An 18,205-nucleotide genomic window follows, 5' to 3' on the forward strand; every position below is an offset into this window, starting at 1 on the left:
GAACCAATTTTTAGAAGCAGAACACATTTTGTAATCAATGTTTTTTAGTAATTAAATCTAAGGCAGCATTAGATTTCCCCTGCTTGTTATCTCCAAAGCTGTTCATTCTCAGCTTTGTCTGTTTCGATCCTTCACTTGGACAAAGTCCTGGAAGTAAAGCGGCAAACTGTTCAACACCACCTTTTTAGGTAACGTTGAGTACTTCCTAGTGTGCTCCAGTTCCTCTTTGGTTTTTGAACTGTGAAAAGGATGTTTGCGCCTCTGTCAGTCTAAGGTTCATAATGTTCAGAATCTGTCAAAACAGCTGGAGAAAGAACAGATTTCAAACTGAGCAGTGACCACATCAGGAACTTTCTCAACAAACTTGTTTTTTACATGTGAATCTGTTCCTGCTCCATTTTTTTCTTTTTCAATGATTATCACTTATGTTGTGTGCTCATAATAACTAATATAGTTCCAGTTTTTTCAGCATTTCTTTTCCGTATTAGGAGTTTTTCATCAACTGACTAATTGAAAAAAAATCACTTTTGTATTATAATAGTGACTGTGCGTTACCATCTGTTAACCAAGGTTCTCTGAGGGAAGACACAACCTGTACACCTTAAATATTTTATATATGTCTTAAAGCTGCATTAATTCATATTTTGGCAAACAGGATGCAGAACCAGCAACATATTATCTTATTAGGTTGCTACGGCAACATTGACATTCATTTTTGGGATGAATTTCTGTCCACCTGTGCATAAAAGTCCAACAAGCCCTCTCCTTTTTAGCTCTCCTTCTGTCTACACCGACTCCTGAGGGAAATATCTAGCTCTGTTGGCTGCAAATGTACCAAAGTGTTCACCAGCTAACTTTGTCGGTCAGCCTCTTAGTGATCAGCAGATAGTGTACAGTGAGTTGATCAGAGCTTCTTAATGAAAACAGCTGCCTGCTGCAGCTGGAAGCGATGTTTATGAGAGCCAAAACGGTAAAGTTGTTCGCCGTAAAACCAAACCAATGAGCTGAAAGACAGTAAAAAACACTCTGTTGTAGAATTGGGTGATATTTTAAGTGTGTTTGTCACTACAAATGACTGATTACCCATTACACATACTTATTTGATGCATTGTTCATAAATAGAAAAAATAGATTTGTGCAGTAATACAGAGTATTCAAGTCAACTGGGAGAGTTGAACTCTTTATTATTCATCATCTTATATAAGGACCGTGCATACATTGTTAATCTTGATTTGAGCATGTTTCCGGTCAGCCTAGAGCTCTACAAAGTAGCTATAATCATAACCATGGTTACATATGTATGACTCTATGTCCTTGTTGTATGAGTCCTAATATAGTCCTTATGTTCAAGGACTGGGACTGAAGCACTTTACTTTAATTAAGTTTGAATTTGCACTTTGATCTTTGTGCTTGAATAATAATGAAAAAAAAACAACTGTTATAAATAAGAAATAAATGATTTTGCTCCGCTGACTATACATTTAGCCAGAAGCTACTCAAGTTAAGCTGGTTAGTCAAGTGGCTTGCTGCAATGCACCCAATTCCAGTTCACCAAACAAGCCGCCACGTTGATGCAGGAGAGGTAATCCATCCGTCCATCAATGTTTCAATCCATCTCTTTACCTTCAGAGTAGTCTCCAGATATTTTTTTCTGAGGATACTTGACTGAGTTTTACTGCCCTGCTGTGTGTAAGGGAGCTTCCTTCTCAATCTGACGGACAGGTGATTCTCCTTTGAAGTTGTTCCATCTCACTCACTGATGGGGAGGCCAGAGAATGAGCCTCCCCCTCAAGACCCTATTAAAGCGAAACCCGGGGTCCGCAGGTTTGATATTCATCACCTGGGCAACCTCTGTCATCAACACATTTTCGTGCCACGTGAGAATGATCACAGCTTATTAAAGTAGAAATAATGACTGCTCTACCTCCGGCATGAAATATTTAACAAGGACAAAGGAGATGGCTCAAAGGTGATTCATATCTATGTTGAAAGGAGAGAACATGGACAATACCGGCTTCCCAGGAAGTGCAGATGAACCTTGGTTAGTGTCGAAGAGACTGTCAGTACTTGAAATTTGTATCTTAATGGAAGCAGAACAGTGACACAGGGTGTTCTGAATTAATGTTTATTATAGGCATTGCAGAGATGTTGGTATAACACAGGGGACATCCTGCATGGTACATTTCCCTCTGTTCATGGCATTAACAGCACACACAAGGTAGACTTATGCATTCAGGTTTGAAGTATGCACTATGTGCTCAATTTTTTCAATCATTCCGTACTCCATTTTCGCTCATTTGCAATGTATAAAGCTTCCATTTTCTGGTTGTGAAATTATTGATGTCTTTTTCCCCAAGCTTGTGTAAATTAGCTTTTTTTTTTTTTGCCCTAGGGAAAATCAGGGGAAAGGAGCCGAGTGAAAACGTTCTCCATCAAGTGTGATTGAATTGGATTTCACAAGATGAATGTCCAGGACATGTTTATCCCAATTACATTTCCAAGAGGTTTCAGTCCTGCTGCAGCCACTACGGTCAACAGCAATTAGGGTCAGCTTTGAGTTATCAGGATCTGTCATTGTGAGGAGATGTTTACAATGTGAGCAGAGAGTAGATAAATGCCACAGGCCAACATTTGCAGCAGTAAAAAGCGGTTTGTGGTATCATACAAGAATTCATGAAATTACAGATCTGACAGCCAAAACACGAGCAGAGCCGAACACAGCTGTCTTTTCCTTGGCCCACACATCTTTTAATCTAGCAGTATACAATACAGACTTCAGAGACTGCATTTGGCTCTTTGTGTGGTTGTCCATTTCCTTACTCTGGTAATTATTATTTTTTTTTTCCTTGAGGGAATTTATATGATTTGCTGATGTGGCTTTCATCTGAGGACCACACTTATGGCAGACAGTGGCAATAAGGCTGATGACTGGCAAACAATGAGGTGATATTCAGTCTTACCTTCCCCAGACTGGGGCTCCACAGATATCTCAGGCTGAAAACACAGAGAGCCAAAACAAGGAAGACCAGAGCCAGAACCAGAGCTGCTCGCTGGTAAATGTGGTACTTGGCCTTCTTCTCTTTTCCCATCTCAACCTGCAAACAAAATCGGTCCAATATTATATATGGTGCATATAAACATTGTAAATATATGCTGTACAAAGGCCAAAATAACCATAACATCAAACCTCACAGGATGTTAAGTATATTATTGTGTAAATAGAACTAGAATAGTTACACATTTTCCGGAAAAACAATTTTTTGCCCTCTTGTCAAGAGTTAGATTGAAACCACTCTCTAATGTTTTGTCATATCTGCTACATTATGTCTCTTTTGTTTAACAATATGGTTACCTCACATAATTCCCTGTAAACCCCCATTTTGTTGTTTTTTAACTCTTTAATTTTTGTAGGGCTTAAAGAAACAAGATGTGACGTGTTAAATATTTAGCTTTGTAGATGCTTAACTAAAATAGTTGAGAAATGAGAGGAGCTCCTGATGGGGGAATGTCTTTCCCCCACTGTATTACCATTTCATTTTTTTTTTTTTTTTTTTTAGCTAACATAGTAAACCAAGAACTGTCCCGGGTAATTTAATCTAGGATTAAACTGATTTAAACCGCAGATTGTATTTCAGTTTTCTACACAGTAATCTTATGTTTCTCCCATTAGCGAAGAGCTTAATACAATTTTAAGATATGTGATTAAAGGCTTTATGCTGAAATGAAACATTGGAGTTGAATTTTACTTCTTCTAGAAAGTTTGTAAGTATGACAGTTTCTTATTTAGTTGTTCATACTGATGATTGAAATAGTTTCATGTCCATCCAAGCTCTACAAGTGCTCCAACTGTGAGCCATGTATCACTATCTAAGGGGGAAATGAATGGGGCTTTTACATTATATTCAGAACAAGAGACGCCTGAAATATTTTCCATCTCTTCACAACTCTATTCAACAAAGATATAGGAGTGATATCAATCCTCTGATCTAACTTTCAACAAGAAATTTTATTTCCCAAAATGTCCAACTATTGCTTTAATTTACAAGTTTCAAGTCTGTATTTATATTTCCTCCTTTTTAGTTTTCCTTTCTTTTCATCACTTTGTGCATTTAATACAAAGAGATGCCATTTAATTTGGTCTGCCTTGCAAAATGTATCCACCAATGAGGCCACTAATGACAGAAATATAACCATCCCCATGCCAAGTGCAGGGAAGGACAGACTGCCACAAGCGGCACAGAAAGGTTACATTTATTAAACTTTTCCTCGAATGAAAACTCTGCCCGTCGTAGTCAACTCCCCAGGCTCAAGGCCACAAATTAATAAAGACTGGCTTTTGTTCCTCGGGAGCTCCAGCAGGGAGAAATGAAAGCTTCTCATTCACACTGGACCCTTTTGAAAGCCTCAGAGGACAACAGAAAAGGAGATATGTAAAATCGAAAAAAAAAAAGGAACCAACTTCAATTAGCAAAATTGGTGTTGGTTATCTTTGTGTCTTTTTTAAATAATGACAAAGCAGCTTTGGTTTTCTATTGTGGCCAAGACTGTTACAGAACATTGGGCTGAACTTTAACAAGTTGATGTCTTAAAATAATAGGTGCATGTTTTTTTCTGACATTTTGATTTGTACCCTGTTAAAATAATTACCCCAAATAGTCCTGAAAAATATATATCACACAGCCTTTTTATAACCCAATGACATAGTTATACTGTGTGCTTGTTGGATTGAATTTCTCATTGGTAAATCCATCAGCAGCATGTCTTTGGGAAAGGACAGAGGACATTTTATTCAAGATAACCCCCTAAAAAAAATATAAACTAAACCTTTGGAATAAAAGAAATCTAACATTGTTAACATTTTTTATTTGACATTTTAGAGACAGACCTAAGGCATGATGAAAAACAGAATGCAACAATCTGAGGGCCAGAAATTCCTTTTATTGGGATTTTTTTTAGAGTGATGGAAAAAAAGTAGTGGCTGAAATCCTCTTCTCTCCTGTGGCAGGTTGCATAAGCAGTGGAAACTTAACCAGAGGACAAACCTCTCTCCCTGCCTGGGCTTTGAATCTCGAATACCCAGAGGAAGAAGGTGGGATTGAGACGGACGGACGGACGGACAGACAGAAATAAAGGCAGGGATGGAGACGGAGAGAGCAGTCTGAGAGCGCAGCGCTTGCCAACTAGTGTTTAAAGGGTTTAGGAGTTCAGAATCAGCCAGTCGATTCCTCTTGAGCTTTGTGAAGAAGAGCGCCTGGAGCCCCCTGCTGTTATCATGCAGGGAGGAGGCACTTCCTCGAGAGAAAGAAAACCAGAAGTAGCCTACATAACCAACAAGCCGAGGCAGTGGTTTATCACACTGGGGTATGCTCATATAAGCATTCAAATTCCTGTGAAAACTATTCTGAAATATGAAGCAAGAAGGGATTTCTTAATCATCATCATAATCCATTCATTACCTTCAGTGTAGTTATGATGAGTATCTGTTGGAATACTTGCCTTATCTTTGATAGTTTTTTTTTTCATATACAGCACATATAAAAAAGATAATAATACTCTGCTGTGTAGGTACTTAACCTTATTGCTCTATTGTTCATAAGTGTCTATTTGAATGCTGCTGGCATACGAGAAGGAAGGATATTCTAGATATAAAGCAAATGCAATGGTTCAGGTGAGACCGAATATAAGAGTGGAAATAAAGACAGGAAGCCGAGGTGAAAAGCCAAAAGGAATTAAATTGAAAAATTACTATTCTGAGAAAACTCAGATCACTGAGCAAGAGATCAAGCAGCAGCTTTCTTTTTGATTTAAAGAAAAAAAGAGAACTTCTGACATTTTACTTCAAGCTAACACTAAAATATCACAGGATCCCCCTCCCCACTTTAAAACCACCACCGCTGCCACTTACACTTAATTTATTGAGCTGTAAAAGTTTAAGGGAGCTCGCACTTTCTTCACACAGTAGTGACCTAAAATGCTGCACAGTATTCATAAAGGCACTAAATGTTGTAATTTATTTTAAATAGTTTATATAAGTGCAATAAATCAAACATAAAAAGAAAAAAAAATGGACTCACATCTTTCCACAGAATCTGTTGACTGCTGGATTTACTGCTTGCCTCCATGATGCAAGCCCACAGGAGGAATCTTTCCGATCCTCTTAGCTGGAGAAAATACTAACGTACTGTAAGGCTAAGAGTCCTCGCATCATTCCTGTGCTGTAATTTGGGAGTGTGCTGAAGGGGAGGGAAGTTTCAGGTGGAGTGGAATTACTGAAACATTTGCGATACCCATTAAAAGCAAAGCAGATGTCTCTCCTGCCTGCATGCTCCAGTTTCAAAGGTGGGAAGCTTTGAATGGATTCAGACTGAAAGACAAACCTGTTGAATAAATTACATACTATACTTGGATTAAAATAATGTAGTGATTCAAAAGATTCCTGCTTGGAGAACACAAAGTTCGCATGTGGGAAAAAAAGAAAGAAATGTATCAACATAGTGCAAATGCTGTTGTTTTCAGCAATATTTTATGAAGTATCAAAAACAGTTCAAGTACCTGCTTACTGCTTCCGTTCCCCCGTCAGTCAGTCTGCATGCTCTGCAACAAACAGCTACAGTAAACAAGAGCTGAGAAGACTGAACAGCAGTATGACAAAAGATCCAACCTCATGGAATGGAAAATAATGTGCACTTGTGCTCATATAAGTACTACGGAAATGAAGCAGGGATTGTAATCTGAAGACAGAAGATGTTCAAAGACTCCCTCTAGTATTTGAGTACAAAATGTCCCAAAAAAGGGTATAGTGTCCTTTGTTGGAAAACCATAGTAAAAACATTTATAAAAATATAAAAATACCTGAATATTGATCATGTTTATGTTCTATTCCTTAAAAATATAATTTCAACAACTCCTCTCTTATATTTATTCTCAAAAGAAATCCAAATTTATGCAATTCATTTAAAAACTGTTTAAAAATACATCATCATTTATTATTTAATATCTTATGTGTTCTGGCTGTTGATTGTTAACGATACAAGGGAGGTCATTTTACGTATTTTGGCCAATCACAGATGAGCATGAAAAGAATGGATCACATTAAATTCACAGAGGTGCTGCTGTTGAAGCATTTTAATCAAACTTAAATCATAGATTTTTTTCCATTGAAGAAAGAAGAAATATGTTTTAAATGATAATGACACTTTTGTTCAAATTTATTTCGACCACTAATTTTTCTAACAAAATAGAGGGGGAGAAACCTCCAGAACCATTAATAGTCTTGAAAATGTCGCTGTGACTCACTGAAGGTGTGATCACACCTGCAGTTATTTTTGCCTTTGGTCAGGGCTGCAGTGGAAATGTTAACCTCGCTACATTGTTTGGTAAGTTTAGGTTCATAATCAGCTTTAGGTGAACCGTGACTTGTGAATAATTAGCTTTTCTAGTTGTATTAACATGTCACTCTATAGGGTTTGTTTCCAGTCCCTGTACAGGGCAGTGTGATTGACTTTGTAATATGATTCACCTGGAAGTAAGTTAGACCGGAGAGTCTGTGAGAGAAAGATTCTGGTAATGACATATGATGAAGGTCAAGGGCAGGATTCAGCCCCAGCATGGTGGGCTGGCACGGTACATCATGATGTCCCGCTGCTTTCTGCAAATTACCTTCTTAGGTGTTCAGACCAGTTGCACAACGAAAATCACACCAGTCAGGGTTGTATTTTTAAATATTGGACGAATTTGGATACCGTCAGTATTTTAAAATTATGTATTTTGAAGTTCAGGTTGGAGATAGTACAGCAAAATCATGGTTATGGTTAGGGTTAGACAGATAATTACTTGGTTAGGGTTGGGGAATGATTGTGGTTCTGTTTGATAATTTGAGGTCTGTCACAGGACTCAAACTCAAGTCTACCTCATGAAAGTCTGACATACGACATAACGTTGGCATTTAAGATACTTGGCTGGAGTTTAAATTTTTTTCTTTATGTTGGGCTTTTTTCTGTGAGTGACTGCTGGGTATCTAATGTCAACAACCATGTAAAACCTTTTGAGTTTTGTGTTATTTACTGATGCGGTCTCAATACCACCACAGTGAACTGCTCTCATTGAATAAAGTTTAGCAAATGGCACTACTATTAAAGCAATAAAAAATAATAGTAGTTTATATTTGTGATCAGCCAAAAGTGGCAGGTTTTTATATCACACATGCAGAGAACCGAATTTCCCCATTGTGGGACTAATAAAGGCTTAATTATTATTATGTGGACAATGGTTTTTTTTCAAGGAGCTTCCTGGATCCTTCTCAGTATTTTGTGTACTTTATTGTAGAGTGTAACGCAGCACTTTTCTGACACACTGCACTGCGTAGCTGACAGTATCTTTGCAGCATGCCACCTGTTCATTTGTTTAAAGATACACAATGCCTGTTTAATTTTATCTTAACATGTCATGTGACAGGGAGCGAGGATACTGCATCAAAGCGCACCTGTGTTCAGCCTATTTATACAAACCACCTGCCAGTCTTTTTTTTTCGCATCGCATCGCCTCAGATGGCTCACAAAGCAAAAAGCTGATAAAAAATGATTTGTCGTGAATCCAGATTATCAAAAACTCAATTTCACAACCTAAAAGTTCCACTTCGCACCCAATTTACAGAAGTCAATACGATCTGAGGTGGAGCATTCCGGGTAAAATTGGTCAACCTGCAAGCCTTCAGTGTGGCAGGCAACTATGAGCACATATTAAGTCTGTCAGATCTGATAGCTGTGGGACCTCGTCAGCTCTTTCCCATTGATATAAATCTTCACAATTACCGTGACATTTTGCTTGGGTAAATCAAGCGGCGGGTCTTTCAGGAAAAGTGTTGTGTCAGCAGCATGTTTGAGCATCCTGGGACCCTCATTCCCCCGATAGCATTCAGCGGCAGGCCGGGGCTTTCACACACACAGAATAGAATAAACAGCAATTTAGTTTGGAGTGCATACCAGATACTCACAGATTAGAGCAGAGGTTGATGGGAGCAGCCTTAGCAAACCAGGAAGAATCACAAAATAAACATTTGCTCTATCCTCTTCGTGCTTCAGGCCTGATAGCTTTGATAGGAATTTCTCCCTTGTATTTGTCACTTTTGCAAACACAGACTGAGCACTGTGACCAACAGCGAGGCCCATTACAAATCCAACAGACCAAGTTAGATCCCTTTTTTCTCATTTTATTCAAATAGACCGTTTTCCATCAGACAATAGTAGTTGTGCTCAAAATGACATTCTGTACTTCAGGCAGGCTCTGCCTCCACAAACTTGCAGAGTCTATTCTGCTCTATTTTGCAGTGGCCATCTGGAAAAAAGCTGTTCCTTGTTTTCTTTCCTTAACTCTTAAGCCAGCCTCCAAAGCCTTGTCGAGCTTCTGTCACTCAGAGAGAGAGAGAGAGAGAGAGAGAGAGAGAGAGCTGTGCTGGAAACCCACACATTTCCCACGTGCTCATCCGCATTCATTAACAGTCCCCTTACCACATGAAGGGAGACGGTCACAGTTACAGAAAGAGGAAAAAGATGTGGAAAGAGTATGTGTACAGGAGATAGACATAGAAAAAAATATAGAAAAAAACTGAGCAGGACTGAGAATTTATTTGTCTCTTTTTCTGCTCACTGCTTTTCTGCTCCTCCCTGGATTGCATCACACTTTTGAATACAGAAACTGGATCCATACAGGTCAAATATTACTCGTAATCTTGTGTGATTTCATTATGTGACTCCTGGCTCAGTCTGTCATTACAGAGGAAGGAGAGGTGGGGCTAAATTGTGGTCATGCCGAAGAGGCAGTCGCGGATCCTAACTTGGTCTGGACGAAAGATCAGAGAGCTTCCATCCTCCATCCTCTATCCTTCATCTTTGAGGATCATGCTTCAGTGACTATAGGAAGGAAGTCTGCGCAGGAAGTTTACACAGTGCTCTGTTTCCCAGGAGTCACTTGGTTCTTCCACCGACTGCAGCAAAGGTCTGACACATCGCGCTGATCTACTATTGCAAATACCTAAGTGTAAAAATACTCAGTGAGGCCCAGTAAAGCAGCAGTAGTATCTACTTTTAATGCTTGTCAAAATATGCATCCTCAGTAAAGGTTCGTTTGCAGTATTTATTGTTAATTGGCCAATTTGAGTCCATCACAAAACTCTTTGCCTGCTCTCTTTTTTTTTTTGGGCTCAAAGTTCCCAATTTAGAAATTCTTAACACCTCCCTCTTGAACTTACAAAAACCAATGTTTTATATCCACTTAAAGGTGCAACTTCTCTAAATCTCCCTCTCTCTTTGACAAATTACACCTTCTGGATTCCTTTTTTTTTGGTAGGAAAGTGTGTTCACTGATCTGCATTTCACTGTGAAAGCATTCTTAATGAGCAACTTTAAACAATTAATTAATTAATAAATCCAGGTGTTCAGCTCCAAGAAGTAAAAATGATCAAGAATAAGTTGCTTTCATTTATTTATAATCTCTCATTGGCTCCTACTGTCCATGGCTGACATTAAAAGAGATGAATACAAACAGGAGATGGAGGGATAACTATGCACAATCTCCATAGAGTTCCTTTTAACATACTGAGAAACTAGATGAATAGGAATGTGGATTACGGCACTGCAAATCTTCACCAAGTTTATACACTCATTTCCCAAATCACACCTTGAGAGTAAAGCTACTTGCTGGGGGATTTTCTCAATTTCTTGCTTCGTGGGACAGGTGTATTTACTTACATAATTGTATTCCTCATCCAATTTATAATGCGATTAAATATTAATACAATTCTGAGTTTGAAGAGAGGCAGATCTGTGAAAATTATCTAGACAGCAATATTGTGAAATTGTTCTTCTTGCTTTGCAACTTTTTCAATCACCCATAAATGGAACAGAAGCAGTGAAAGAGAAAATATTCAAATGGTATTTCAACAAATAAAGCACTCTTGAGTGGAAGATAAAAAAAAAAAAAAAGGTGCAGGTATTTTTCACTGTGGTGATCTCGACTCATCTCTGCTGAGCTTTGTTTAGTCAGTATAGGAGCTCTCTGGGGGAACATTGAGTGGTGTAGTCAAATTGGAACTTTCCTGAATGAGCTTTGTGGTTCAAGTTCCCAATATCCACACATGTGTGCCACAGACTCAGACAATAGAGCCAAACCCAAGTCATAGCCAAATCGTAATTACCTCTGCACCCTGCAGAAGCAGACCAATTGACTCCGCTAGATGGATGACAACAGGTAAAGGGCAGTGATTAGCAGCAGGCCTCAGAAGCTTTGTTTGGTGCAGAGGGAGAGGAAATTCTCTATATAGGGCAGAAGATATGCTTCACTTATTACGCTCTTATTATTCTGTGGACTTATTATGGGCACAATTCTGCTCAGTACTGGAAACTTTGCTTGTCACGGTTGGCTGGTAGTGAGCACACACACAGTCTAGTACATGTAGACATCACGTTGTGTGTGTTGTCTGTTACAGTCGTAGCATCCCGAACAATTACCTCATGATTTGTTGTTGATTGTGAATACCTATAATTGATTAATCATGAATTAGTTAGCATAATATTTCATTTTCTGGGCTCATAGTTTATCATCAGTAAGTCAAGTAGTCATTCACAATTAATGAGAGTTAGACAGCCATTGTTTTTTGTTGATGTAGAAAGGTAGATTAAGGATATTTTGTGTGCACACAGTGACGTGATAAACAACGAGTGACTGATGTTATTCTGCAGTCCTGTCTTCAGCAAGTGCAAACAAAATGACGATTGGCGCTTCAGGTAAAAAAAAAAAAGTCTGAAAAACGGGTAAAAGCTGTGAATTCTTCCTGAATTATTCTGGCAGGCAATTTTAAAGATAAACTTTTTACGCATTCATTTAATCAAACTGACCTTTTGAATTTAGCGTTGTAAAAACAAACACTAATTTACTGGTAGTGAGAGACAGCAGCCTAATTACAACCACCTAGGTGATAAAAAAATGGCAAAAATGATTAAGCCTTGTACAAATGATCCACGGCCATGTAATGGAATACTACCTAAACTCATTTATTTTGGAACATATTGATGATACGTTCATTAATAAATCAGTAGTTAATTGTTTGGACCCAATGTGTTATCTGAAAAAAGAGTAATCAATCTAAATAGTTCTGCTTTACAGGGAAAACAGTTACAATGTATTAAACAAGCTTTATTTTCATGGATTCAAGCAATGCACATACTAAAAGCAATAATAAACAGTATTTTATAATGGCGATGGATCAAATGACTAATGGGGTGCCCATGGTGAAAAATCCACAGATAATAATAACCTTAAATTAAGAGCTAAAGTGAGAGTGAATCAAAAACTACAAATGAATGGTAATGATGCTCCATAACTATGGGATGTGTGTAAATAATGTGATGACAGTGTTGTGTTTACAGCTTGTTTCCTCTGCCCCCCAAAGTGACCAAACAATTAGTTATTGCAGCTTTAAACAACCCGAAATATGATTTTTTAGGAGCCCCCCATATTCCTCTGCTATTACTAATATGTTGCAATGTACTTGCTATAACTACAGTATGACTATAAGTGTCACTACTACTTTTAACTGCTATTACTTTTCAAAACGTTGGAAATTATTGCATGCTCTTTTTTTTAAAGTAGGTTTTAGACAACAAGTTTTAATAGAAACCGAGTCTATAGTGTTACATTGCAAATGTAAGTAGTATCTCTTTCTGAGAATAGGATTAAATACATAACTCTGCCATACATGTGTTACATTCAAGAACAATCATGGCAGTAACATATTTTTTTTAAGGTTTTTTTCTTATTCAAATTAAGGTTAAACTAAATTAATCAAATTGATTTTAATAAGGAATTTAATCTAGTCTTAAAGCCTATTCAGCCTAAAGTCATAAAGTTCAAAGTCCATATACAGGAACTGTTTTTATCAATTTAAAAACATGCTACCATGTGTGAGATTTGGTGGAGTGATCCTTTTTGAAGCATAAAGCAACGTGTCACAGCTGACACAATGTGTGAAAGCGAACGCCGAGGTACTGAAGTGTACGGCAATTAAATGATCTGTGAAAACATCTTCTGATGTGATATCACCAGTACACCTGTTGGGCTGTGAAAACAGGAACGCACAGCAGCTCTCAAACTGTGATCTTACATCTCATATAATGCAGTATAATTGTATGATGGGGTTTATCTGAGATCTAACATAATACATTATACACACAATGTAGTGAATGTGAACAATCTGTTACCAATCTGTTGTTCATTTTGAACAAAAGCCTCCATGGTTAGATAATTAATAATTGTACACAAATGATCTTACAGCATGCATTAATTGGATTATGACATGCAGCTATCACTAGCTGTAATCTTAATCCCTTGCAGAGGACACATCTGGATCTCCAGTGATAAAAGTAAACAACTGTTTGCTAAATGATGCCAATAATTTCCTGGTAACAAAAGTTAAAATAGTACGAGTTGAACAGCACACAGAACATTGAGCAGCACAGCGCCCGTGAAGGGGCTCCACGGGAAGAGGGAACTGGTTCCCAAGCAACCATTGCTGATTCACTGTGGGGAACTGCTTAGGTCCTATTGAAAACTGGACTATTACAAGAAATAACCCCTCGCCATCTCAAAAGGAGGCTGTCTTGCTTAAGCTATAAGTGTACAGTATATACTGTAAATTAAATTGGCTAATTTACAGTATTTTAAATGAAGCCGGCTGTTGACTTAAATCTATTATTCATTTAATTCTCCCTGCTGCACTGCAGGGTGTGCACCTCGAAATACTTCCTCTGTTGCCGGCAAGAGAAGAAGGCAAATACTGCAGGAAAAGTACTGCTTTTAAAACAAGAAGTCAATAGAAATAAGATGGATGTTATTGTTGAAGTGACAAGCCCTTTTAATGGGTCTGTCTTTAACAAGTAAAGTTAAAGTTGAATGTTGAATCTGGTCTCTTGAGGTAGAGTGACGTAAGCAAGACGAGGCAGAACAGTAAACAACAGTGGCAGAGATGGATTAACAACGTTGGCTCTGTTGATGAAGCGGTGTCTTCTGCTTCTGCAGAATTCAAGGGTAAACACACGAGGGGAACAAACAACTCAACCTAGTGCATACCTCATTTGACCTTTCGTCTGATCTATCCACTACGCCGCCACAGAGAGAGCAATGGTCCCTGTTGTGTTGCCGACCAGATCAAAGATAGGTAATATGTCCAATGTTCGAAGAAGTATTCAGATCCTTTAGTTAAAGAATAAAGTCACTTTTATGACTAATGAGACATATTTCTAATCCTATATAATTTATTGATCTTGTCTTTTTTAAACGCTAGATGCCCACTTAAATAGGTGAAATAATCTGTTTTAACCTCTTGGCACAGAAACCTATACTTGATCATTTCTGCCTGTTCTGTTTGTCACATCTTAATATTAGACTTATAGATTTACATCTTACATTTGCAACTTAATGTTTTTAGTACTATATTTAATGCACTGTATTAGAGTTTAAAACTATTTAATTATTTACATGTAATTTATGAGCAGGAAAAATGGAAAAAAAAAACCCTTTGTAGTATTTGGGGTCACCATAAAAAACTGTAATGTCAAACGTAAAACTGTGTAGTAGAGCTGCGTTACTTTGATATAAAATACATTTTCATGGGGTTTTCCATAAGAAGATTTTCTTGCAAAGTTACTAAAACTACACATCTAACAGTGTCTGGCCCATGACTATCTAATTTTTCTATATATGGCCCGCAATCAAAAGAGTTTGGCCACCCAGGACCTAGTTTCTGGTTTGTTTCTTGTTTTATTTTGAAAGTCTCTCTCCTCATGAGTAATGTCTTGTTTCACTTCCTGTCTTTGTCTTTTCCTGCCTGTTTTCTGTCACACCTGTGTTTCATTAGTTTATTAGTCCCTTGTTAGTCAGTGTGCTTTCCCTCTTGGTGTCAGGTCGTCTGTTATTGTGGCAGATGTCCCTGGTCTGTTTTCCTGTTGAGTTCCTCGTGCTATACCGGTTTGTTCTCACTTATTTTTTGTATTGATCCTTTGTTCTGCGGTTCAGCCTGCTCCCTCGGTTTTGTTGCCTGCTTGTTTTTCGTTCAAGCTTGGTTACATTAAAGCTTGCCCTTTGTTCTATTCAACCTGCCTGCCTCGTGTCCTGCATTTGGATCCTCTTTGAACTGTCATTTTAACATTCACAACATTTTGACTGACCTGCGATGTAGTAATGCGCTCACAAAGGAGATGTATTTTACTGTTATAGTTTGTCAAGGTGAAGCAAATTCCTACCTTGCATAAACCCATGAACTCTTTTGTCCATTAAATCTTGAAATATTGCTGTCAGAAACATGAAGCAGAGTAAGAATGTGGTAGAAACATTTAGATATACAAGAAATAACTTGAGTGCTACATTCTTCTCAGTGTTTTGATTTTCTTTCAATAGGCCAGCTTATGAAGTTATGAAGAACCAAAATGATCAATGAAGAACTTTTAAAATGCAACTTCATATTAAATACAATAAAAATTATAAACATCATTGGATGATTTAACATTACTTGGTTTTTTTAAGGTTTGAAAGGTCAGAAATAAGAGCATTGCTTTTTGTACTTTGGATTTTGTGCTGTATGGATGTGGCATTGCTTTTGGCAGCAAACTCTGTCTTTCCAGTGACATCTGTTAAAAGATTCCCTACAACTGTGATTGAAAGCATCTGCAGAAACTCTGATTTGTCCAACAAAGAGCTTCCATAGCAAGCAGAGCTATGGGGATGACAGTTTCTATCCATATCAATTCTACAGATAGTATAGCTCACACTTATTCTTTTGATTAAAAGAAAAATAACCATATTTTATTTGAAATGGAAAATGCTTTGTTAAAGTTGCAAGCAAATTATTATAATGTAGACCATGCTTCTTTTAAAACCTGTAAGAATAATTGGCCACAAACCTTCATTATCTTTGTGCTTACAAGCAATGAGGCAAAATAGATCTATTCATCACTTATTAATTATGATTTGCCTCTTCAGACAAGGTTTTTTCTGAGACGATGGACTATACAAATGGACCTTTACTTTTTGAAAACCTTAATTAAAAGAATGGCTCTAAATTATTTTAATGTAGTCATTTTTCTCTTCCTTTTCATCAAAAGAAGCCACAGACAGCACACAACTGTATTTTAATTTGCCGAAGGGGAATAATTCAGCTCATAGGTTTAAATCACGCATGCAGTTTAAATTACATATTTGCTCTTGTTGTATCTATGTTCTGCTTTTCCCATGAACATCAGGGAATTCACTGAATGGTAACACTAGTAAAAGAAGAAACATCATCTAATGATTGCTATAGCCAACAATTCTTTCTTCTATATTTTAACCTGTAGTTTTCACATAAACTCAGTAAGAATTAGGCACCAAGAAGTTTTGTTATACAGAGAGTAGTTACTCACTTACTTTATCATGGCATTTTGTCAGATTCTCTATTAGACTATCAAAGTGTTACCTGAACTTTTAATGGACATTGGTTATGAATATTTGATTAAAAAGACCTTCGTGGAGCTATTACAAGAAGGTAATAAAGTGTCTGTAATGGCAGCAGTGCAGTAATAGTAGACTTCAGTGATGAAACAGCAACTGAAAATTCAGTGTCTCTCCAATATCTTATCTGATGCAACACTGAAGCCAAAAAAACAAGCAAGAAAATGCTGCTAACACTGACACAAACACATCATTGTAAAATAAAAGTTAAAATTATTTTTGTCTGCTGTTCAATGAAAGCCCGACTAAAAGCTTGTGGATAAGAAGAGTATTTTTATCTCATTGAATCAAATCTGTGGTCAATCTGTATCAATTGACAATTTTGTTCCTAGAAAATAAACACGTAAATATAATAACATATTGTGGTTGTGAGCAGATACAGGGACATCTCAGCTCTAATCATATTTAACGATATGACATGTATTACCGGATAATAATGGAGATATGTTGAGCCTGAAAATTCACTCTTGAAATCTGAAGTAGAAGTTTGAAAAAGAAATTCAAAACTCAAAAATCAACTTATTAGATTTCTTCCAGAACTTTCAGCCACATCTCGTGCACTTCTTTAGCGGATGGAGTTTGCTCTTCATGAAGAGTGTGAGAGTGTTAAATAAATAAAATAGATAAATAAATGCTACAATAAATGTAATTACTTCAGAAATTGATATAGTAAGTAAATATATTCTACATAATTAGTACTGTTATTTCATATTGTCAATTATTCACTATTAGAGTTGTAATCATTGAAAAATACAATAATACATCAACAAACACTTACAAATTTAATTGAATATACTATCAATGACATAAGAGAGCTGAAACAATTTGTCCATTAAATGAAAACTCAATCAACAGAAAATGTATCTGCAACTATTTTGATAATTGATTTTTTTGCAAGCATAAATCCCAAACGTCTTTAATCTTTTTTTAAAAAGTTAAAACTTGTTGCTTTTCTAAGTTTCACATGATAGCAACTTGAATATCTTCTGAGCTATTTCAAGACTTCACCTTCTTCTCTGAGAAATTGTGATTGTTTATAATTCTTCTTTTGATAGAAATGTCGTATTTCCTATCAAGACAAAAATCTGCAAAATAATAATGAACAAATAAATCTGGAAAAAAAGTTAGTTGTACAACAAACCATTAAAGATTTTTTTTATCTTAAATGCTAAATAATTGCCCTCTTCCTCCTCAGTCGGTCAAGTTTGATGAAGGATCCGCCCCGAGGCTGTGGCATATTGCATCCACGAAGCAGGAAAACACTAATGCTGATGTTCAGTATGTTTTTGAACGAGGTCTCTTATGCTGTATGTGGAGCTCTGAAAAAAATTTGTTTCTTCCTGCTCTCCCTCATTGTACTTGCTTTGATTTTCCTGTAAGCCAACTGACTGCTCGCTTTGCCTGCAGTAGATTGTACTGACCCATGAACGTCGCAGAAATCACTGAAAAGCCTATTTCAGGCAAAGGCGTTTGTGCTTGTACAGTATGCACAGCATGAAAATGTATAAAACATATAGGCGTCTGAAATCCCCAGCAGGTAGTGCATTGCTCTTAAAGCGGTTTTTTTCTACAGTGGCACAAAGACAAAGTGGGAACATGCGACAAGAAACACGCTAACGATTTATCTGTGAATCAAATGGAACTAAACTGATTAGACAATATTTCATGC

At 37.1% G+C, this 18,205-nt stretch overlaps 1 protein-coding gene across 1 annotated transcript in view; it reads right to left on the bottom strand.

Annotated features, from left to right (window-relative positions):
* The window catches only part of tnmd (tenomodulin), a 46,373-nt gene extending 40,218 nt beyond the window's left edge, over positions 1-6,155 (bottom strand). Inside the window, exons 1-2 of the mRNA XM_054597928.1 lie at positions 6,075-6,155; positions 2,961-3,095 (exon numbers count right to left, since the gene is read on the bottom strand). Coding sequence (XP_054453903.1) covers positions 2,961-3,095; positions 6,075-6,122 — 183 coding nt within the window. The 5' untranslated portion in view covers positions 6,123-6,155. The remainder of the gene's footprint in view (positions 1-2,960; positions 3,096-6,074) is intronic.
* Between the last annotated feature and the right edge of the window lie 12,050 nt (positions 6,156-18,205).

The sequence above is a fragment of the Anoplopoma fimbria genome, chromosome 4 (genome assembly GCF_027596085.1).
Source record: "Anoplopoma fimbria isolate UVic2021 breed Golden Eagle Sablefish chromosome 4, Afim_UVic_2022, whole genome shotgun sequence".
Taxonomy (NCBI): Eukaryota; Metazoa; Chordata; class Actinopteri; order Perciformes; family Anoplopomatidae; genus Anoplopoma; species Anoplopoma fimbria.